The 23,598-nt window shown below is 51.1% G+C and overlaps 1 protein-coding gene and 1 long non-coding RNA gene across 3 annotated transcripts; one reads left to right on the forward strand and one right to left on the reverse strand.

Moving 5' to 3' along the window:
* The first annotated feature begins 3,355 nt into the window (after positions 1–3,355).
* LOC106146718 lies at positions 3,356–9,979 on the forward strand. The gene is made up of 3 exons (XR_001231280.1): positions 3,356–3,672; positions 4,149–4,261; positions 9,358–9,979. It is a non-coding gene; the product is annotated as an uncharacterized LOC106146718 (long non-coding RNA).
* Positions 9,980–14,222: 4,243 nt separating this feature from the next.
* Positions 14,223–23,552, reverse strand: Psmg1 (proteasome (prosome, macropain) assembly chaperone 1). Of its 2 annotated transcripts, XM_005375763.2 has the most exons (8): positions 23,358–23,552; positions 23,131–23,277; positions 21,997–22,103; positions 21,088–21,239; positions 20,420–20,482; positions 16,702–16,900; positions 15,743–15,879; positions 14,223–14,432 (listed from the first exon to the last, which is right to left on the reverse strand). In XM_005375763.2, exons 1-8 carry the CDS (start codon positions 23,492–23,494, stop codon positions 14,358–14,360), a joined length of 1,017 nt encoding a protein of 338 aa, XP_005375820.1. In that variant the 5' UTR covers positions 23,495–23,552; the 3' UTR covers positions 14,223–14,357. The 2 variants fall into 2 exon arrangements, with proteins under 2 accessions (XP_005375820.1, XP_005375821.1); XM_005375764.2 differs by lacking the exon at positions 23,131–23,277 and having other exon boundaries at positions 23,358–23,551.
* Between the last annotated feature and the right edge of the window lie 46 nt (positions 23,553–23,598).

Below are 23,598 nucleotides of genomic sequence, written 5' to 3' on the forward strand. Positions count from 1 at the left end.
CCCTGACCCTGACCCTGTCCCTGACCCTGACCCTGACCCTGTCCCTGTCCCTGACCCTGACCCTGTCCCTGTCCCTGACCCTGACCCTGACCCTGACCCTGACCGCCACCACCTGGTCACCCCACGACTGCTCCTAATCCAGCGCTTTCATGCAGGAGCCCTCGAGGCGGTGCAAACACACTCCTGCAGTAGTGCCCAGAATCAACACACGGGGTCAGATCAGGTTAAAAACCTTCGGCACAGCAAGACCTGAGAGCGAGGAGACAGCCTGCCACACAGGAAGAGCTGTGCCCGCAATGCCTCACACAGAGGACCGACACCTGGACTATGTAAAGAACTCAGAAAGATTGGACCTCCAAAAATAAAATCAAAAAGTGGGCAAGCGAAGTGAATAGAGTCTTCTCAGAAGTACAAATGACCAGTAATTATGTGATAAAGTAACATCGCTGGCCAGGAGAGAAATGCAATCAAACAACACTGAGATCCCATCCTGCGCTGGGGAGAATGGCCACCACCAAGAAGTCAGACAAGAACAGATCCTGGTGAGGCGATACTCCCGGCGGAAATGTAAACCAGGACAATCACTATGGAACTATCTCAGGAAACCAAAACTAGGAATTCCATTCAACCCAACTATGTCCCTTCGAAATTCTTCCCAAGGGGCTGGGGATTTAGCTCAGCGGCAAAGCACCTGCCTGGCAAGCGCAAGGTCGTGAGTTCGATTCCTGGTACCGGAAGAAAGCAAAAAATAAAAATAAAAAAAAAAATTCTTCCCAGAAGAGTTAAAGACATCACATTGCAGTGATCCACACACACCCATAGTCATAGCAGCACAGCTCACAATAGCTCAGTCTTCGAAGGGGCCTGGGTGTCCATCAGAAGATAAAGGGATAGAGAAAGTGTATTTACACACTGTGGAGTACTACTCTGCCACAAAGAAGGATAAACTTGAGTCATTTACAGGAAAATGGCTGCACCTTGAGACCATAATGTTAAGTGAAATGAATTAAGTTTAAATATCACCTGGTTTCTTGTATATGAGAACCCCAAATAAAATACAAATAATAATAGGAAGAGCAAAATAAAAGGTAGGTAATAGGAAGTAGGGAGATGCAGTAGATCTTTCTCAGAGGGCTAGGGGATCAAGAGACAGAGGGAGGAAGGGGAGGGGAAGGAGATGAAAATCGGATGAAGGTGTGCTGTGTGCGCGGACCATCTCCGCGCGAGGAATGCAGACACTACGTACTACACACACGTACCGATGAAACCATTTTAAATTTTTTTTTTAATTTTAAATTCATTCCTGCTTGTTCTGTCCTCCCTAAAGGCTTAAATGTCTTACTTAACATTCTTTTTAATTCACCAGGTAATTCAATTACTTCTTACTCTGTGATTGATGACCAAAGGGCCAACGTCGCCAGAATGAACAGTGCCGTAGTCCTCGCGGTTGCCGTGGAAACCGCTCTGAGCCGGCTCTGCCCACGCGGATGTGCTGAGCGCCGGCTCCACGCTGCCCAGAACCCGCTGGACGCCGCGAAAGGCACCAGAGCGCAGCGGGAGAGAAATTCTGTGCTTCGGGTTTTGCCAAATGTCTTCTGGACCGTTGCTCAACTTGTTTTAGAAACACAGACGCCTCTTCTACACTTGTCTGTGGTAAATCAAGTCACTCAAATGCAGTCTAACTAAATCTTAAAATTTACCCTGGTTGTCCCGCTTTTAAGTAATTTAAGTACGATCCTTTGGAACCCAGGGTTTTGTACAAGAAACCAAACCTGCAGTGCAAAATAGCTCAGCAAGGGGCTGGGGATTTAGCTCAGCGGCAAAAGTGCCTGCCTGGCATGCGCAAGGTCATGAGTTCGGTTCCCGGTACCGGAGAAAAACCAAAAAAAAAAAAAAAGCGGCTACTTTTGGGGCTGGGGATTTAGCTCAGCGGCAAAAGCGCCTGCCTGGCAAGCACAAGGTCGTGAGTTCAGTTCCCGGTACCGGAGAAAAACAAAAAAAAAAAAAAAAAGCTCAGCAGAAACCAGCATGAGGAATCAGTAAAATCCTCAATGGCTCCTCCCACAGTGATTCAGGGGACCCATGGAAGAGGACACCTGGGTCAAGAATTTGCTTGACACTGAAAAACTAATCTTAGTTTGAGGCCATCCGGAACTACATAGCAAGGCCCAGTCTCAAGTAACCACCAAGAAAAACCTGTTTGTGCCATGTTCATTTAAAATGTTAGAAAGGGGCTGGGGATTTAGCTCAGCGGCAAAAGCACCTGCCTGGTATGCGCAAGGTCGTGAGTTCGGTTCCCGGTACCGGAGAAAAACCAAAAAAATAAAAAATAAAAATAAAAAATAAAATGTTAGAAAAAGCCGGGCATAGTGGTGCACGCCTGTAATCCCAGCACTTGGGAGGCTGAGGCAGGAGGATCTTTGCAAGTCTGAGGCCAGCCTGGGCTACAAAGTGAGTTCAAGGCCAGCCTGAACTGCATAGCAAGACCCTGTCTCAAAAAGATAAAATGTTAGAAAAAAGCCAGTCTGTCTTTTTTGATGAGTTGTGGGCCTCTGTCGTGGGTTTATGAGAAGGTAGGGAATAGCGGTACTTTCTGTGGGCTGATTGAGTATCAGATCCCAGGATTACGTGGCTGCTTTTGATCACCTCAGGCACTTTTCTGATATGACCAGTAATGGTTATGTAACAGCAAAAGACCAGATGAAAAACCAAAATCAGAGGTTTAGTAAGCAGAGGTTGTTAGAATTCCAGCAGGTTAAAAAGTTCTTCCTGTTCCTTAATTTTCCATTCCCGTGGAAGTCAGGACACATAATATGTAACAGTGTGTATTCAAAACTAGCTGTCAGTGAGTGTGTGCTACGCAAGTTGACAGCTATTTTTGTAAAGCTGTTCACATGAATAAACACTACTGATGAAGAAAAGAAAAAAAGACTAACCCTAGCAGGCAAGGGTAGTGCATGCTTGCAATTCCAGCACTGCGGGAGGCAGAGGCAGGAGGATCTCAAGCTCCAGTCCAACCTGGGCAGTTCAGCAACTTAGCAAGAACTTGTCTCAAAAACAAGAAAACTAAGACCTGCACATCATAAGTTAAAATTCCAGACAGTATCAGAAGGTACACAGTGAAAAAACATTGCTGATTTTCCAATATTCCTCACGGCTGACTGGGTGTTGTCTGTTCCGCTCTCTCAGAACTCCTTTAGGCATACCAGAAGCACCCTTACTTTTACAAACTGCAGTTGTACCAGATATGCATTGTTCTTATAGCTGAGGGGGTTTCTTTCAACTCCTTATTGTGGTAAAATGCACCTCACCTAACGCTTACTGTCTTAATTGTTTTTAGGTGTAGAGGTCAGTGGTATCCCGTACACTTGTAGTGCCTCACCGCAATCCGGCTAAGGGCGTTTCCCATCGTCCCCCCAACAGTGACCTCCGACACCCCTCTCTCAGTTCTGTGCCCCCGACTCTGCTCCTGTCTCCACAGATGTGACCGCCCCAGGAGCCTTGTGTCGCCCAGCATCCCGCTTATTTCACTTAGCGCAGTGTCCCCTTCCCCACTGTGCTAGCTGTCAGCTTCTCCTCCCGGAGGCTGAGCAGGTGCCGCTGCGTGGAGGCCCCTTCGCCATCCCCCTGCTCCCAAGGCGACAGTGCCAGTCCTCTGGGACTCACAGCCCGGTAAGTGCAGGGGACCCGTGTCTGGCTGGGTCAGGGTCCCGCCAGTGGCCGGCACGGCTCTCAGGCTCTCGGAGGACAGAAGGAAGCCGCCTGTGGGCTTGGGGAAGATCCGGGCTGCTGCAGATCAAGCAAGTGTCTGGGACAGAGACGGGTGGGGTCTGGTGCTTGCTCCGTCCTGGAGCCTCTGGCACAGCAGCAGCACCCTAGACAGCCCCATTGAGGTTTTGGCACTTGGCTCTCTGAAGAATACTAGAATATTATGATACTGCACAGACAGGGAGCTAAAACATGGGCGACCTTTACTGTACAGGCTGAAATTTCCAAACGTTGCTTGCTCGCTTGTTTTGAGACAGGGGCTTGCTGTGTACTCCAGGCTGGCCTTGAACTCTCAGCAATCCTCCTGCCTCAGCCTCCTGAGTGCTAGGATCACAGGCGTGCGCCACTCTGCCCGGCTAACTCCCAACTATTTTTACCAGCAGCTGCCTATTTCTGCCGAGAATGCCCGGAGTAGGGATGCACAGAACACTTGCTGAAGGGACAGAAAGACACTGGGTTTGTTCGGGACTTTCGGAGGACCGAGCCTTCACTGGTGAGGAAGTGCCGTACTGAATGGGTCCTGTGGCCACAATCAGTTTCCTAGCTGAAAGTGAACACACCGTCACAGCATCATGGCCTCTGAGGCTGTGAAAAGTTGTTCCCTGTGTAAGAAAGGCTGACATGAACTGGTGTGGCGTGTGCCACCGGATACACGGGAATGGTGCTGACTCGGCACCCCAGAACAGCTTTCCATGAAACTTTAATGCTTATCTTAGAGCCACGCTAAGAACTGCATATCAAAGGGTGAGAGCAATCTGCTGAAATCTCGCTTCTTCTCCTTACAAAGCCACTGATTAGCGAAATTGGGAACAAATAGCTTTCACTTAAGTCAGCAGCCAAAGAGTTTATATAAACAAATTACCCCTGTTGTGAAGAAAATGTTCCAAAAAACAGGAGCTCAGCCATAAGAAAATGAGTTACCTTAGGAGACAACGCGGACGGAACTTTACACACTCTCAGAGGTGAAAGATCTTTCACGCAGGGCCATAAATCATAACACAGTGCAGAAGCTGTAAAGGAAAATATGGTAAATTTGACTTCACACAAAGGGGAAAGCTTCTGTGTGTCGAGAATTCCATAAGCAAACTTTAAAATACCAACCACAAAATAGCCATCAAATTAAAATATGAAGCCAGTCTTCAGCCTTGCGATTTTTCCACTGCTGAGAAGAATATTTGCAGTGTGTGTTGATGGAGGCTGATCGCCTGCTACTCTCTGAAATCGACTTCCTTTGCAATGAGCTCCTGGCAGGCCAAGGTGGAACATGGGGGCCGCAACCCCGCTCCGGTGTCCCCGGTGGCTTAGCCTGCGGGACGGCGGGACCCGGCACCAGCCTCCGGCCCGCAGCCTGCGGGATTCCGAGTAGGGGTGAAGCACAGGCAGCCTCGTGTTAGTGTGCTTCACAGGTCCCACGTTTTTGCAAAGAGCAGGCTCTGCAAACCCTCCCTGAAGGAAATTTATTGGCATTGTTTCCCCAGTAGCTTGTGCTCATTTTGTGTCTCTGTGTTGTGTCTGGGTAATGTTTGCAAAATTTTTAACTTTCCCATTATCATTATATCTGAGAGTGCAGTCTGGGACTTGTGCGTATATGTGTGTATGCATGTGTGCGTGCGTGTGCGCGTGTGCGTGCGTGTGCTTGTGTGTGTGCCTTACTGGGAGCTGAGCCATGGCCTTCGCACTGAGATGCAACCCCAGCCCTGTCTTTATTTAGTCCAAACATTCCGGGTGCACAGCACCGAGCATGAGCCCGATGTCACCCTCGGGCTGGGGCGGCGTGGTCTGCCTGCGCGTGGGCCTTGTCTCAAATGTGCCTCCGAGCAGGTAGCACCAGGGGAGACAGGAGAGGCAGAATCTCTGCATCTTCCACTCAGTTTTGCCGTGCAAAGCGAACTGCAAGAGTCCCCAAGTACACTGGCGCCCTGTGGCCCGTGCTGCCTGGGGGCCCTGGGCTGCACTTGAGCAAGAGGCCAGGCGGCTCCGCGCCTGTGTCCAGTGAGCCCGAGGTGACCCAAGATCCGGGCCCCGCCCACAGGGAGGGCAAAGGTTTCAGTTCACTTTAAGTGAGGATTACACCAATGTGTTTTAATTTGTAAAGCACCCACTAAAAGAATTAAAACTGCTGGTGTCACTTACAAATTAGTAAATGAGGCGGGGGAAAAATGAAATGATATGAGGAAAAACTCAGTGGATTCCCAAAAAAGACCAAAAACTAGAATACTGACCGCACAAAACAAGGTGGGGGAAGTAAACCCAAGTATCACAATCACACTAAGGACGAAGAAATACCACAGTTAAAACGTAGAGATTTTTATTTTCCAAAACTCCATCATGAGGCCGGGCATGGTGGCGCACGCCTGTAATCCCAGCACTCAGGAGGCTGAGGCAGGAGGATCGTTGCAAGTTCAAGACCAGAATGGGCTACAAAGTGAGCTCAAGGCCAGCCTGAACTGCATAGCAAGACCCTGTCTCAAAAAGACAAAAAAAATAATAATAATAAAAAAAATATCATGAGCCTGCTGTGGTAGAATATGCCTGTTATTCTAGCACTCAGGAAGCTGAGGCAGGAAGATTGATGCAAGTTATAAGACCAGCCTGGGCTACAAAGTGAGTTCAAGGTCAGCCCGAACTATATTGTGAAACCCTGTCTCAAAAAGACTTAAAAAAAAAAAAAAAAAAAAAAACATTGCAAGCTGTTTACCAGAAACAAGAAGGTGAGGTCCGGGCACAAGCTCAGGGGCCGAGCGGGACAGCAGCTGCTTCCCTTCGTCTCTCCTTCCACACCCCTTAACCCCGCAGCCGCTCCATCGCCTCCCTGAATTAAATCTGCCGTGCCCAGCTGGGAAGCGGGGGTGTTCAGCACCCCAGTGGGCAAGGCAGGGGACCGCTATCCTCCCCAACTGCAAGCCCTGCCGCACCTCACCAGTCGGGTGCCCAGTTCCTGCACAGCACCCCCAGGCCCACAAGTTAACTCAGCTCTGACCACAGCTGCCCAAGGACGAGGGCTCCGCCCCACAAGTCCGCGCCCTACTTCAGATATGAATCCCAAATTCAGGCCTCCCGAGGGGACTGCCTTGGTGTTCCCACCCTCCCCGTCTTGGGTGAGCCAGTTGGCTGTAACACCTGCAAAACTCGGGGCGCGCTCACTATTGCAAAGGACGCAACACAGGCATGGGAGCTTTTGTGTCCTTGTGGGTCCCCAGCCTGCACGCCCATGAGTTTACCACCCTGACTTCCCCAGGTCCAGGTGCTTTTAGGGAGGGGCCCCAGAGGCACCATCAGTTATTCACTCAGTCTCCATCCTTCTGGGCTCCCCCTGGATGGGGGCGGGGCAGAAAGAGCCAAGCATCTACCCCTTGGTCTTTCCAGGACCAGCCCACCCTGAAGCTGCGCAGGACGCCTCCGGGAGTCGCCTCCTTAGAAGGCAGGCTGCCCGTGTCCCAAGAGACTCGGGGAAGCTAGGAGCGCTGGGTCTTGAACTAGCGTGAGGACCAAATATGCATTTGTCACATCCGGGATCTCCTAGAGCCTCCCGGCATCCAGCCACAAAATGACAATTCTTGCAGGCTGCAGTAGCAGTTTTCAACAACTGGGAATGGAGGTGCACACCTGTGCACACTCGGGAGGCTGAGGCAGGAGGACTGCTGAGAGTTCAAGGCCAGCCTGGGCTACACAGTGAGTTCAAAGTCAGGCTGGACTACACAGCAAGACCCTGTCTCAAAAAACAAAAAAAAAGGCGGGGGGAAGAGGAAGACGAGGGAATAAATAATATTAATTCTGACGAGTAGATTTTTCTCATTTGCTGCTTTATCTTCGGTTATTTTTCCAATGGCTCAGGACGAGCATCTTTAAGAACTTTGTCATTTCATGCTTGTTTTCCTGCAGGGCGAACTTGCCTGACTCCCTCTTCCCCCACAGAGGCCTCACGCTGGGTGGAGCACGAAGCCTGTAAGGTCCCAGCAGCAGGGGAAGGAGCCCCTTCTCCATGCTTCGCTGGCGGCTGTGCGCAGTGCCATAGGGAGAATGGGCTACTTGCAGGGGCGGCTCACAGGAGCCAGTGGAAAAAGCAAAGACAGAGTCTCGGGTCCTGTTCTCATGCTAGAACAAATACCCTACACTCACAATTTTTTTTTTAGTCTTTTTGAGACAGGGTCTCGCTGTGCAGTTCAGGCTGGCCTTCAGCTCACTTTGTAGCCCAGGCTGGTCTCGAACTCACAACGATCCTCCTGCCTCAGCCTCCCGAGTGCTGGGAGGACAGGCGTGCGCCACCACGCCCGGCCCAACACTCACAGTTTAAAGGAGGAGTTCATTTAGGTTCACATTTTCAGTCCACGGTCAGCGCAGGGCAGGGTGCGTGGCGGAAGGGTTGGTTGGAGGATTGCTGCTCACTGCGTGGCACAAGGGAAGCAGGGAGAGAGGGAGGAACTGGGAGGGAGATAGTCTCCAGGCCACGCCCCCAGTGACACCTCTTCCGCCTCTTTGCTGAGGCCCCGCCCTTCCATCCAGGCCCCGCCTCTTCCCCGGGCCCTCCTCCTGAGAGCAAGTCAGCTCCAAGCCCCAGGCTCCAATTGCCTCCCACAAGCCCCGCCCACCAGCCGAGGCTCCTGGGGACATCTGGGTAGAAACCCTGACAGACCGAGAGGCCCTGCTCTCAGATGGAGAGCCCTGTGCAGCTTGGCCACACGCTGCTTGTCTTCAGGACTGCGGCTCCAAGTGCCACGGGTCTGTCTCCGTGCCAAGCCGTCATGGGGTGAGACGCCTGGCAGTCGCTCCACGCGCCAGGGAGCCTCACCCACAGCCACCAAGAAGGATTTTGTTTCCTGGGCCACTGAGTAGCAGCCCCGGGCTCCCCGATTGGACCAGTGTGCTTAGTGTGGAACCGGTCACCGTGGCCCGGGAGCTCCTCCTGCACCTTTGGGTCCCTGTGGAAAGGCGAGGACTGGATGGCTGCTGAGGGGTCGCCTGCACATCCAGCTCACTGCCGAGGTTTAACCCTGTCCCTCCCTTGTGTCATCATGGTTGCTCCTTTATGGATGGATACAGGCAAAAGGCACCTTACACACCCAGGTGTCTATGACGATGTGGGAAGGGGAGAGGGATTTTGCTTATATTTTCTGTCCCTATTCCAAATAAGCGAAACTGACATTCTGGACTTTTGAAGTTATCACGTCCTACAAGTAACTACACTTAGTTGGCTTCACGGACACCTTCGACTTCCACCATGTCATAATCTGTTACCGTGAAAGCAAAGTCAGGGCAGTCTACAGGCTCTTATGGGATATGTTAACAGTAATCAAAATGACACTCAGGAGGCTGAGGCAGGAGGATCACTGTCAGTTCAGTGCCAGCCTGAGATACATAGTGAGACTCTGTCTCAAAAACCAAAACAACCACTGGGCATGGTGGCGCACTCCTGTAATCCCAGTACTCAGGAGACTGAGGCAAGAGGATCTTGCAAGTTCGAGGCCAGCCTGGCCCACAGAGTGAGCTCAAAGCCAGCCTGATCTGCATAGCAAGACCCTGTCTCAAAAAGGCAAAAGAAAAACAATCAAAATGATCCAACTCACATCTTCCCTTGTTTCCTTTCCTCAGGTGCCTGTGAGGATCGACGCTGCCCTGGGATTTCACTAAAAATAAAACACAATTTGCAGAGAATGCTGAGAGGAGGCTTCTATTTATGGTTGTAATGGGGTTATTTAAGCAATGCCAGAGAGCCCTTGAGTTAAATAGGTCACCACTTTTCATAGTTGAGTATCGCTGGCAAACCCATTTGATGGACCCTCTCAAGCTGGACCATTAAATCAAGGAGCGGCAGGATTTGATGGTGTGGAGCCCAGAAAGCTCCCTCTGGAGCTGAGGCTCCACCTCCGTCTGTCCAGAGCTTGTCTCAAAGCGCCATTCGCCCACCCCTCTTCCTATGAAGCAGCAGCCCCTGGGCTTTCTCCTCTCTCCCTGCCTCCTTCTACCACTCTGCTGCTGGCATTAGGGCTGCGGGACTTGAACCCAACGCAGAGAGGAGTGTGCATGGGGCTGAAGAGGAGACAACGAGGCTTGAAGGGAAGCATCTGCGTCAGTCCGTTCTTCGTTGCTGTAACAGAATACAGTGTCAGGGCTTCTAGCTGGGCGTCCCCTCAGCGCCTCAGGTGCTCCTGGGTGCAGCTGCAGGAGGGGCTGGGCCGTGGGAGTGTGAACCGCTGGGCTGGCCGCCGTGGGTTTACAGCTGGGTATGCAAAGCCTGGCTGCAGGCAGCGGCTCACCGGGAGCGCGGCCTCAAAGGGTCTGTCTCCCCCTCTCTCCTCGATCTCTCTGCTTCCCGCTGCCTGCCCTGAGCTGATTCTCCTCTGCCAGGCCCTGGAGTCGGCCGACTGCAGCCTGAATGCTCTACACACTGCGAGCCAGGATAAACCCGTCCTCCCTTCCCTTGTGGGTGTCTGGTGTCGTGTTCCAGCAACAAGAAGGTAATGGAGCGTGGGTGACTGAGAATGAACAGAAATGCACTGGCCCACTGTCCGGTCAGCCAGCAGCCTCACACCCCGCTGGGCCACCCTGCCCACTTGAGCGGCCCGTCCCCAGGCTGCCCGGAGCCGTGGCCATGTCCTGCCGTCTCCCTGGCCGCTCGACATATTGGTCATACTGACTGTGGCCGATGGCGTGGTGTAGGCACGAGGACGACTTAGTCCCATTCCTTTCTGCCCCAAGGCTGCAGGATTGGCCGCAGTCCAGGGCTCCCACAGCAACAGGCGCTTCCTGCCCAGGAAAGCGCCAGCTCCGGGAGAGAAAGGCCCTGGCCCTGACCCGAGGGCGTCATGTGTGGCCTGCTGTGGCCGCCGGGCCATCGCAAAGGTAACTCGGAGGCTGGAAACACCTTGCTGCTTCTGGGCCCCTCGTGTTCCTCTGCAGACGCGCCCAGGCTTGCCGACAGGGACAAGAGTGACACGTGTGTGACTCTCCCAGTTCATGCGCTGGAGCCAATGGTTTGGCTGGGCAGTAAGAGAATGGAAGGAATGTGGTGGGGAAATTAGCACAAAGTAATTTGGGAAAGAGGTATGAGAGTAGACCTCTCTGAGTGGGAAAGGATACGAAGATATTTGTGTCCCATCTGAACGCTCACCAAAGGGCGACCTCAGCAGAGGACACTAACCATCGGGGTGGACGGAATGCCCCACTGTGTAGACACTAGACAGCCTCTCTGCTAGCCACGGCCATCACCAACAGGCACATAAGTGAAGAACACAGCTGCCGGGTGGGACTTATGAATGAACCCACGACTTGGAAGCCACTCACCAAGGCTGACCTGCCCCAGCAGCCACCAGTGTCCAACTGCCAGCAGCAGAGACCAGCATGGCATCACCAAATCGGCACCATGTTTCCTGGATCAGTCCCCAGTCTGGCCATGGCTTGCTGGAAGCAAAGTCTGTGTGCACTTTGTAAGGCACAGATTCTCTACTGTAACCACACCCTGTGCAAGAAGAAAAAAAATGAATGAAATTGTACCTTTTATTGCTTAAACACATATACACGTTTAGTGATGCTTACTTACATCTTGAAATAAAGTTTATGATCCAAGAAGGGACAAGGAAAAAAAATAGAAGGAAAAAATGGAGACAAGCTTTTGTAAATAAGGAGGGAAGCGGGGTTAAAGGGAGGGGAGGGGAATGGGAAAAGGCTAGCAGCAAGATGCATCTTGTACAGGGACACCTTCTCTACGATAAATGTGATCATTACGTACATCAAAAATGTACCCCAAAAAATATGGAGGTCTGATTTTTTTAGTTCTTATATATTCTAGATAATAGTCTTTTGAGGAACAGCTGACAAACATTTTCCCCACGCTGTGGGTTGTCTCTTCACTCTGTTGGCTTCTCTTGCTGTGCAAAACATTTTTAATAAGATGAGGTCCCAAATGTGGATGCCCCGGGATCTTGTGATCGACAGGTCCTGCTTATTTTTTCCAGCCAGCTTTGCCACGCCTGATCTCTGTATCACAAGGACTTTATCTCATTTGCATGACGTAGGGTCCCACGAACTCTCCGTGCTCCTCCTGCCTCAGCCTCCAAATGTCGGGATGCCAGGCGTGCACCACCACACCCAGCCTCTACTGCAGGGTCCAGAGACAGGGTCAGTGTGTTTGGCCACACACAGGACAGCAGCATGGTGCTGGGTGGAACCGCCCCGTTAGTCTTCATTCAGAGGTGAAGTGTGGTTTTTGGAGGCGCCTGTGGTGCTAGGTTGGCAGACTTGTAACAGTCAACCTCAGATGGAGGTGGCAGCGAGAGTGCAGGAGGAGCCTGGTGGGCATCAGTGCATGGAGGGGGAAAGATGCCGAGGGCGCTGGCACCACCCAATGGGCCCCACAGAACAGAAGGAGATCCTCCGCTCTCCTCTGCATCCCTCTGCGGAGGGAGGGCAAGCCTCCTCTGGCCTGACCCGGGACCTGTGCCTGCACGCTCCCCACATCAGCCCTCCCGTTTCTGAGGCCTTGGACCTGGGCAGAGCCTCACATCTGCATTCCAGCAGATCCCCTCACAGCCCTGCTTGTGACTCCGGAGATGTTGACAGGACTGTCTCATCCCTGCGTCACCCGCTCCTGCCTACACCTCGGGGCGGCCCTGGGGCTCACGCTCCACAGGACGGCTTCCTGTCACACAACATTCCACGTGCGCACATCAGGGCCTACAGTTGCTCTTTGCTGCTACACAACGCCAACTTTATTCTGAAGTGGATTTTATGGGCTTTTTGTTATTTTCGTAGTACTGGGAGTGAACACAAGACCCTGCAGTGAGCTATATCCACAGCCCTTTCTTTCAGATAGGGTCTCATAAAGTTGTCTGGGCTGGGTTCAGAGTTTTGAGCCTCCTGCCTCAGCCTCCATGAGTGCTGGGGTCATAAGCATGCGCCACCATGCCGGCTTCAAAATCCCTCTTTTTCCTGCATTTTTTTTGGGGGGTTGGTACCAGGAATTGAACTCAGGACCTGTGCTTGCCATTTCATGCAGTTTTTTAAATTTCCTTTGGACTAAGTTCTTTATCTCTTTTGGGGATAAAAAAAAAATCAAGCATTCCTTTTTTTAGTAGTTGTTTCTTATGTTAACTTCTCAGCAGAATTCTCCTGCCCCTGCATTTTCTTTTCTTTCCTGTAGCTACCAGTTCACAGGTCCATCTGAATGCAAAACCTAGTCCAGCCTGATGTCACCCAGTTCTCAAGCTGCCACTATGCACCTTTGATGAGAGAAATGCGCCATTCTCCCCGGCCGGGCATGCTCGCAAATGCATCACGCCCAGGGCTCCTAACACTGGGTTCTGCAAAGAAACCAAGTTTATTCAACCACTGCCAACCACAGCCAAGAACAGTGAACAAAATGGGTGACTTGTCAAATCCACATCATTATTCAACAACTCACGGGGGGAGCAGAGACGCATTTCTCAACTCCACAAAATCCACGTTCCCCACCGCAGGGCAGGGTGCAGTGGAGAGGCGGTGTGGGTAACTCAGGCCCCCTCACGTCACACTCCTAGTGACAACACTGAAGGGAGTGCACCGGTGACAGGCCACGCAGCCACCCTTGCAAGGAGCCCAGGCAAGGAGGGAATCTGTGGGGACAGGTCACACCCATGTCTTCCCTTTTTGAGATAGGGTCTGGCCGGACACCGTCCAGTGGCTTTGAATGCACGATGTAGACGACTGATGCTGAACTTTCCTGCCCTTTCAATGATACAGACAGGCTGCTCTGGCATGCTGTAGGTTCGCCATCACTGATGTAGACCAACATGGTCTCAGAGCCATAGCGATCCTCCCGCTTCAGCCTCATGCATGCTGGGACTTCAGCGCACAGCACCACGCCCAGCTACACAAATGTCATTTTGTTTTGAGCATAAGGTACTTTTTGTTACCCTCTCATCAAACTTTATCCACAAGACTGTAGGTCCTGTAAAGTATCCAGAAATTTCACCTGTTGGGAGCTTCCAGAGATCACGCAGCACTTCTGTGGGGAACAGCTAAAGCTGGAACACAGCCGGTCCAAGAACAGAGAGCCCCTGGAGCGAGCCCAGGGAGCACCAGGCTCCGAGGCAGTCCAGGCGAACAGGTTGCCGGGCAGAGGGGTGTCACGTGACATCAACCCGCCAGATGCATAAACGCGCTGTGGCGATTCAGCAGTTCCTTCCCTCCCATCCGGCGAGGGCTTCACCCGATTCCAGCCTTCTGTACCTCGTCTTCATTTCTTCTTCTCACCACCCTTCACGGTCCTCACCCTGAGAGTCCGAGAGCCGTGTGGGCTGACACATTCTGGCGTTGAACTCACTCTGTTCTACCGTGTTAACCCAACCTGGTGACGTCTGCAGCTTTTCATGAATTTAACCACATTAACTTAAAAATGTCAAATCAGACAATACTCCCACCTAGTGGATAAAAGAAAAACGTCCGGTTTGTTTCAGTTGTGAACAGTCTCAACCACAAAGGAAAGGACACCGTTTTTTAAGTTTATTGCTTTATCCCCCTTAATGTACAGCCCTCCACAGTAACCTACAAAGCAGTGCTCGCTGCGCCTCTTAGCAGAACGGACGCTGGCAGACGTCAGAGGACAGCCCTCCAGCTCACGTATAAATGTTACTCTGAACCTCATTTGCTGTCATCAGCTTCCTCAGAATCTCTGTGCTCTGGGGAACGTTCTGAAAGGAGAGAAGAGGTTGTCAAGACATCAGTCAGGGGAGGCGCACGCGCTCAGCTCCACAGGACAGTGGCACCGAGCGGCCCCAGCCGCGCTCACCCTCCGCGCTTCTCACCCTCTGGTTCGGGCCCTCTGAAGCTGGCCGCACGGCCACCCTGCGGGGCGCCTCTCCACGAGAAACCTCCTGCCTAGCACGTCGGGCCACAGCCCCAGCGCGCGTCAGCGAAGCTCTCAGGCCCCTGGCGGTGACCACAACCACGCAGCAAGAGCTCAGCGGTCCAGGGAGGTTAAGGCCTGTCCCACGTGGGGACTGCAACCCGCGACAAACACAGGAGCCAGGCACCAACTCGGGCTGCCTTTGGACACTAAAATCCAGTGCTCAGCAGTGCAACCGCCTCACTCTCCCACCAAAGCATGCGACAGCAATGTTTACGCTGCTGTTTAATCTCCCCTTCCGGTGCTGAGCGCTGCCAGTGGTGGACCTCGATGAGATGACTCTAATTCCCGCGCTGCCCAGCAGTGCTGGGCACGAACAGAACAGTGAGTCAGCACACACCCCAAAAGAGACACTCAACGCAGTGAGCGAACCTAAATGACCAGAAGTACAGGCACATACGCACACACGCACGTACACACTGCACACGTACACACACACACATAGAGGAGCACGTGTGTATGTGTGCCTGCACTTCTGTGAGTATATGTGTGCTCACGAGCGTGCGTGCACCTAGCGATCAAGGCCAGGGCCTCGCACATGGCAGGCAAGCACTCTGCCACGGAACCACACTCCCAGTCCCCTTCCTTTAAAGTACTTCTGAAAGGTCAGAATCTCAGAGAAGGCAGGGAGTCCCTAAACCACCCGAAATTACAGGCAAGCATGCGTGTGCGTGTGTGTGGGCGTGTTCCAAGTGTTTCTCCAGGGAAAGAGCCCACAGATCAGGGCAGGGCAGGGCCCATGACGCGATTCCCTAATTCTCTAACCTTCACACACCCAGTCTCCTCAAAACTAGGTGATGCATGTGAAAATAACCTGGCACACACCACACTCATGACGCCTGAGTTCACGAGTTACACAAGCTCCGTGAGCAGTGAAACCACCTGTCATACAGATACCAGCGACATAACCGCACTCCATGCAGGAGGACGAAACAGGCGCCAGGTCACAGAAGTGCCCGCGAGAGGTGGCGCCTGGGTTCAATCTGCCGGGCTGGGCAGCTGCTGCGTGTGGCTGGGGGCCGCGCCTGTGCGCCTCGCGCTACGCTCGGCCTGGGGCACCAAAGCCAGCCAGTGGTCAGCAAGCTTCGAGCTCACCTTAGCCAGCCCTTTCAGACCTCTGGAAGAGAGCACGGGCTTGAAGGCCTCCGCCGTCAGCAGGTCCAGCTTCATCACGTCGGTGTAGCACAGGTACAGGACCGCAGGGAGCTGCCACACCTGACAGTAACTCAGCACTAGGGAAACACGAGGAAGACACCACTCAGGTTCTCTAGGACATCACTGTGAAGTTAAACAGTAGTAAGCAATAATCTCAGCAATAAAAACTGCTTTAGAAAGGTGCGTGCTGCCCGCCCTAGTAGCCTGAGTGAGATATCAGGGGTAGAAAGACAGCGCTCAGGTCCCTTGCTTGCTTTGCTACCTCCTGCCCACCACGAACTGCTGTCTTCCGTGATGACCCTGTGCCACACCACCCTGCCTTGGAGCCAGCCGACTATAGACTGAAACCTCCACAAACAGCTAAATAAGCCTTTCCTCCTTTGACTCTGGGTGTCGGGCGTTTTGTCTCAGCAACAAGGAAAGTAACTAAGACACAATCGCAGACATTATTATATACAACTTTCCATGAAATACACACTGCTGAAAAGCAAGCGGCAATCTATTTCTGATGTGAGGGCGGGATATGATTAATGGTGATAATAAAAGCATTAAAGCAACAGACACAGAAGCAGCGAGGAGGCTTCGCCCTCCAAGCTCCCCGTGTGACAGGAAGGCTGCCCCACCAGCTCCTCACGACACCAGCTCCGCCAACTCCGGCTGCCAGTCCCGGTCCCAGTCCGAGAGGGTGACAGAGCGCAGGACCCCAGAGGAGTGTGGCAGCTGAGCTGTTCTAGGCAATAACTCTGCCTCCACAACATCTGAACCACATGTCCTGCACTCAGACTGCAGCCACCGAGGAAGGGCAGCGACCTGCTGCTGCTAGATGTCACTGACAAACCACCTTGAGGAGGTCTCTCCGTGCGATAAACGTGAATGTCACCCACCTCCACCCCGCCTACCTGCAGCAGGAAGGTCGTGCACAATATTTGGCTGTTCCAGCAAGGAGCAACACACAGGGTCTTTGAAGTTCTGTGTTTTCAGGGCTTTCAGAAAAGGAGAAGGCAGGCTGCCAGTAGATTCGGAGGTTTTATAGTCAGTGACATGTCGACACGTGAGAACAGTTACCTGCATGTTCTTCTTTGGACAGGAGCCGAAAACCTAACACAAAATTGATTTCAAATCAAACAAACAAACAAACAAAGCAAGACACAGTGTTTGTTGCACACTGGTAACCCCAGCACTCAGAAGGCTGAGATGGCAGGGTCTCGAAGCTAGGTCAGCCTGGGCTACATCCCAAGTTTGAGGCCAGCCCAGACTACACAGTGAGACTGTCTCCAAAACAGGGGCAGTGCCACCATGTGCAGCAGAGGAATCACGAATCAGCCTCACCATGGGCCACCATCCACAGGAAATCTGTCTCTCGCCCACCACCAGGGAGGTGTGGAAGAGGGTCCTGACTGAATGCATTTTAAAGAGTTCCAACTACAGGCAGGTTTCAACCGTCCTGGCCCTCAGGCTCCCCTTCCACAACCTGGAGAATGTCCACCTGACTACCACGGCTCGCTCTACCTTTCAATAAAACCTACAGTCATTTAAACAAAGAAAGCAGCTATTTTTTTTTAAAGGAAAAAGAGTTTAGGTTACTGCAATTGTTTGAAAACAGTTTATGATGGTTACTTCCAATAATAGGAGTTCAAGATTTCATATTAAGTGCCATAAATGATTTACATGACTTAATTTTTTTAGGTCATGGCTTTGTAAATAGAGAAAAGTTAACACTATGCAAGTTTGTTACTATGTACATCTTATTTAAGAAGGATAACATTATTCAGAGGCCTAATTTATTTTCCTCCCTAGCAGAGTATAGTACTTGAGAGCTGTGAAGTCTGTGGGTAATTATCAGAATCGTTTGGATGATGAGACCAAAAGAGAGGGACCCAAAGACACCCCTCAGGGAAAAAAAGCTGATTAAAATATATTGCTTTAGAAATGCACAATCTTGTGTCTTTTCAAATCTAAAATGTGCTCATCTGTTCCACAGTACAGAAAAAGCAGCACTGACATATCAACATACACAATTTGGAGGGGTGGGGTAGGGTGTGTGTGACAGAAATCAAACTCAGGACCTTGCGCTTGCCAGGCAGGCATTGTGCCGCTGAGCGACATCCCCGGCCCAACCTACACAATTTAAAAGCAGAAACTAAAACAGCAATTTCTTAACCTTTTCAGATCTGACCCTCTCCCCCAGGAAAATACACATATATCCACTGAATAGAAACTCATGTAAGAGTGTTCACAGATCTGTTTAAATAACTCTCCCCTTAATAAAGTCATGTACTAACTTATAGTAAATATTTCTAAGTGTGCCGACTGGCTTAAAATCGGTATTATACCAAATGTCTTCCTTCTCATTCATTCAGTCCTCAGGTCTATGCTAAAATACTCCAGAAATTTAAACTGAGGCGCTGCTGAGGACGGGTAAGGCCTCCAGGGCCCACTTCATTTAAGTGTGGAGGCTCAAACAAATGACTGATGCTGAGGTGAGGCGTATGCCAGTTACCCTGATCCCCACCCTGTACAGACAGACTGAAATATCACACTCCACCCTACAGAGAGGTACAGTTTCGGGTCTATTAAAAATAAGAATAAGGACTGGGGACAAAGCTCAGTAGTAGAGCACTTGCTTAGCATGCCTGAGGTCCCAGGTTCAATTCCCTGCACTATAAAAATAAACGTTGGGAGGAAACAGATGCTTATATATGCATAGAGACAGAGAGAGAGCGTGAGAGTGAGAGAGAGCACACAAGAGAGCATTTCAAATCCTAAAATGTAAACCTGGGCTGGGGATTTAGCTCAGCGGCAAAGCGCCTGCCTGGCAAGCGCAAGGTCGTGAGTTCGGTTCCTGGTACCGGAGAAAAACCAAAAAAAAAACAAAAAAACTAAAATGTAAACCTTAGAATGTTCCAGAAAGGGAAATGTTCAAGCACTCACGCTGCACAAATGGAGACTTTCACACCATGCGCCTTGCTGCACACACAACACTGTTAAAAGTACTGCACACATATTTTATCTATAGCCTTGAGGCTACGTATACAAGGTGTGTGTGAAGCATGTCTGGGTGTACACCTGGGTCTCATCCCCCAAAGTGTCATTATGTATGTGCAAACAAAGCTGTACTCTCACTGGGAGTGGTGGCACACGCCTATAATCCCAGCACTCAGGAGGCTGAGGCAGGAGGATCGTTGTGAGTTCGAGACCAGCCTGGGCTATAAAGTGAGCTCAAGGTCAGCCTGAACTACATAGCGAGACCCTGTCTCAAAAAGACAAAAAAAGAAAAAAAAGCTGAAGTCACAAACACTTCTAGCCCCAACTGTTTGAAGAAAGATTTACACTGCCAAAATTATAGTTTTTCTCTCAAATTCCTACTTGAGTTCAATCCTTCACTCAAAAATGTGCTCTATAGGCACACGATATGTGTATCGCTTCTCCACGGATGAGTAATCCACCTACTGCTAAGAGACACAGATGCCACACCATGGAGCTGGAGGGAATGGTGGCCGGGGCAAGTGCCCTTCCACTGGCCCGCTGCCTTTTCAAGCCTCTCCTTCATCCTCACTGCCGGTTTTCACCCTTGGTTGTGACACTGATCTTTTATGTGACTTTGCTTTTCTTTCAATAAGGTGGATGGAAAGAACCCAACTATGTTTACTGCTTTCTTCCTTTTTCTTTCATTTTTTTGTTCTGGTTTTTTGAGACAGGGTCTTATGTGGCCCAGGCTGGCCTCAAACTTGCAGTGATCCTCCTGCCTCGGCCTCCTGAATGCTAGATCACAGGCATGCACCACCACATCTGGTTTTGTTACTTCTATGAGCTAGAACTCTTAGCACAACGTAGATTGCGTCTCTTTAAGTAGGGCATGTTAAAAAAAATGAATTCTTTTATTTTCTATACTCTACACCAAACTCCTACAATATTTTAAAGAATACTCCAAACTCCCTTCCTGCATATTTCTATTAGGATGTATTAATCATGCAGAATATTGGGTCTGTGACATTTTGGGTCATGTATCCAAATGTGACTACGCTCATCCTCCCGCCCATGCCTTCTCTGACCTAATGCACAGTCTCCCTTCTACTTCTGCACTGTGCTTCCTCCGCGCCTGACTCCACGCAGGAGACACAACATGTGCTACCTGCCTCTGGTTCCATCCCTTCTCCTGCCAAGGACCGGACTCCGCCCTCCTTGCTGACACTTGGACACACCACCTCAGCCACTGGTGGCACTTGGCCAACCCCAAAGCATGGTGTCTGCACAGGCCATGTTTAACAGGCAAGAGACAGCATCTCTACTCCTCCAGGGTCACACGGAGTCATGCCCAGTGGAACACACAGGAGCCCGGTTCAGCTCTAAGGAAATGGCCCACCCATGTCCACAGTGGTTGACTGGTCCACATTCCCCCAGGTGTGGACAGGATCCTTTCCTGTGCCTGCAGCCTCACCAGCATTTCCTGCTTTTTGTTCTTGTTTTTCTGTATTCTTGATAACAGCTGCTCTGCCTGGACGAGACAGAAGCTCAGTGCAGTTCTCATGAACTGCCAGTATCTGTCTACAGGCTGAGTCCTCTGAAACCGGCAACTCCTGCAGCCTACCCAGTCCCAGGTTTCCATTTCTCTCTTACCTTTTCCAGCCACTGATACTGTTGATCTTCAGCAACGTAACAGCTGCACTGACAGAGGAAAACCTACAAAGGCAAATTTCAAGACTTGGGCCAAATCAAATTTTACACACCACCAACTGCCACTGCCTCCTACCATGAGACCCCTAAAGGTACACTGCCATAGACACAGTTCTCAGAGCTCACGCCACCCCCAAACTCTCTCCCAGCCGGGTGAAAATGGTAGGAGTTACAGCCATCAACAGAAGGCCTCAGGTGCGCCCTGGGAGGGAACCATGAGCCCCAGTCTCTGTTCCTCTCTCACTTCCAGGCCAAGCAGCGAGTGACTCTGCTATGCCCTGTGCTGCCCTGCCCCCAAGCACACCCCGAGTGGTCTGCCCCACCAGGGACCTCAAAAACATGAGCCAAGGGAGGCCTGTTTCTCTGCAAGCAGGCTGCTCCATGTGTTTGTTACAGGGGCCAAAAGCTGGCCAACACGAACATTCACTCACACTTGCCTGATTCCACTAGCGACCATCTGCTTTAAAATTTCCAAGTGAAGCCATTTCACACAGCTGCTAAGAAAGCAGCTGAGATGTGGTGCCTGAGAACCTGAGGTACACGGCCAGCAAACACGCTCTCAATGACACTGGGGTGACCCCCTGCGGGACAGACAGGTCGGTGGCACGTACCGAAGGGTTTGATTTGAGGTGATAGAACACACAGTGAGCCTCTGTGGGGGACATGTGCACGGCGTCCGTTGTTCTACACCACTCATTCCAGAGCTTAGCACAACCAACTTCCTCCCACACTCCCGAATTCATAACAAAGGACGACAAAAATGCTGTGGAAAAAAATAATTCATGCAGCTTAGTGCTCGGCTCTGCAAATTATATTTTCTGTTCAATAAAAAGCAAGCTCAAGTTAGCCAAGAAGTCTGGGGCTGAAACAGGACCATCGGATGCTACCGTTCTGCGGGAAAAGGTAACAGATCTCGTGGGCAGGCTTCACCACACTCTCACAGCCTGACAGCAGTCTTCTGAAAAAGCCCGGAGAACTTCACATGAATGAGGCAGCTGCTAATTACATGGGTGTCCTAAGTTCTGCAGGGACAAGCGGCATCTTACAACTGGGGTTCCCAAACGCTCTTCCGAGCACCCTAAATTTATAAAACAAGTGTACACTGCTCTAGCTAAACCCTACACTGTTCTACCAGATGAACAAGTGATTCACCAAGTGAACTACCAGAAGCAATGAACTTAAGTGCTCAAAAATATCAGTGATTATTATTTTCAGAATTCTCATTTATGTTCTCAAAGGGATCTGTTAATTTTCAGACATTCAAACCTAGATACCTCAACACACGAGAAACAGTCCTTTGAGTAGCAAGTTCCTGAAGCCAAGGATACTTCCTTTAAAATCTTGTTTTTTAGGTTCATTAAATAGATGGTACATATAAACAGATAACATATTTACTCATAAACGAAGATATTCTACCGTGACTTAAATCAACATTTGGGATTTTATACGATGAGAAGAAACAAGTAACTTCATTATTTTGTTCTTTCAACAGATGTCTCACCCTCCACATCTTCACTTACCTACTGCATTATTTCCTACAGCAATAATAAACCGTGAGCAGGAATATTTTTCCAGCAGAGCAACTTCCAGAGATGCTTTTGTCTGTCTTCGAAGAAGTCGCACCTCCCTAACATAAGAGACAAGATGAACCTGAGGCAACTCAACTACAATCAGTTCATTCTGAGGGAAGGGCACCACCCAGCTGTGCCAGTGCCTTTGCCAATGGGGAAAACACGCGGATTTAATTTTATAAAGCCTTTAATTACAATCCTAAAGAAGTTAAGATTCAGATAAAGATAACCAACAGATAAAACTACTGCGCATAAACCTCATGCTGCCCACCTGACCCACTGGTCAATCTTTGCATCCCTAACATCAGGCAACTGGCTTGTGTAAATCAGGAACTGAAAGCACCACTTCCAAGCCTTCATGCTCACAAAACATTGAATGTGAATCTGCCGGGGCCTCCAGCACGAACTTGCAGGGAGAGAAACGCAGGTGATGGACACTTGCTGTTAAATGACTCCAGGAGGACACACTCAGACAAATCTAGAACGCTTGGGACGATGAAGGAAGGGGGAGCGCAGATGTAATCCCAGCAGGCTGGGAAGCTGAGGTAGGGGGATGGCAAATTCCAAGCCCAGCCTGGGCAACCTAGGAACTTAACAGATGCTGTCTCAAGAAAAACCAAAGTGCGAAGGATGGAGCTCAGTGCAAAGGTGTTGGATTAAATCCCTATAACACAGACACACACACACACACACACACACACACACACACACACACACGAGGGCTGCGAACTGCTTTCCATGAAACAAGCCCTCCCCGTGTAAGATGTGGGCCTCGTTCGAACTCTGATTTACACAAATCACTGCAAAGTCTCAGGTTTGAGAAAACTAGGTAACTTGCACCCAGTGAACACAAATGTTACTGGAAAATCACTGCTAATAACCTAGGTAAGAAAACGCCTCACACTTTCGAGACGCGTTCTAAGAAATGTAGAGGTGAATGGCAACGATAACCAAAGCACCTTCACAGCTTGAATCCACACGACTGTGTGGCGGTCGGGGTCACGTCGCTATTCTCCCACTTGTGTGTGTTTGGAAATAATGCCAAGGACAGCGCATCCCCCTACGGCTGACACACTATGCTACCTGCCAGATGGGGTGGAGGATAAAAAGCGTTCTGAGGGAACCGTCCCGCTGTAGTCCCGGCACTGTGGGAGGCTGAGGCAGGAGGATCGCAAGTTAGTGTCCCGAGTCCACGGAGCAGACTGGGAACCCAGGTGGAAAGTCGCCAGGCTGCCGGGAGAGGGGCTACGCTAAGAACGCGGGGCCCGCCCGCCTGCCCAGCGCCACGCCGCCCACCGCCCCTCACGCACCTCTTCCGCGCCAGCTGCCGCCGCACCTCCCGATCCTCGGGCGTCTCCCGCCTCCTCTCCTCCTCCTCCTCCTCGTCGTCCTCCGCGCCCGCCCGGCACGGCGCTTTCACCACTTCTCCGAAGAACGTGGCAGCCATGACACCGGCGGCACTGGCCCGGCCCTACCGCGGGCTGCGGAATGGCGCATGCGCTGCTGAGCGTAGCCACGCCCCTCCCGCTCTCGCGCTTCCTCCGCCCCGCC

This window comes from Chinchilla lanigera, unplaced genomic scaffold, assembly GCF_000276665.1.
Source record: "Chinchilla lanigera isolate Chin_1 unplaced genomic scaffold, ChiLan1.0 scaffold00006, whole genome shotgun sequence".
NCBI classification, from domain to species: Eukaryota; Metazoa; Chordata; class Mammalia; order Rodentia; family Chinchillidae; genus Chinchilla; species Chinchilla lanigera.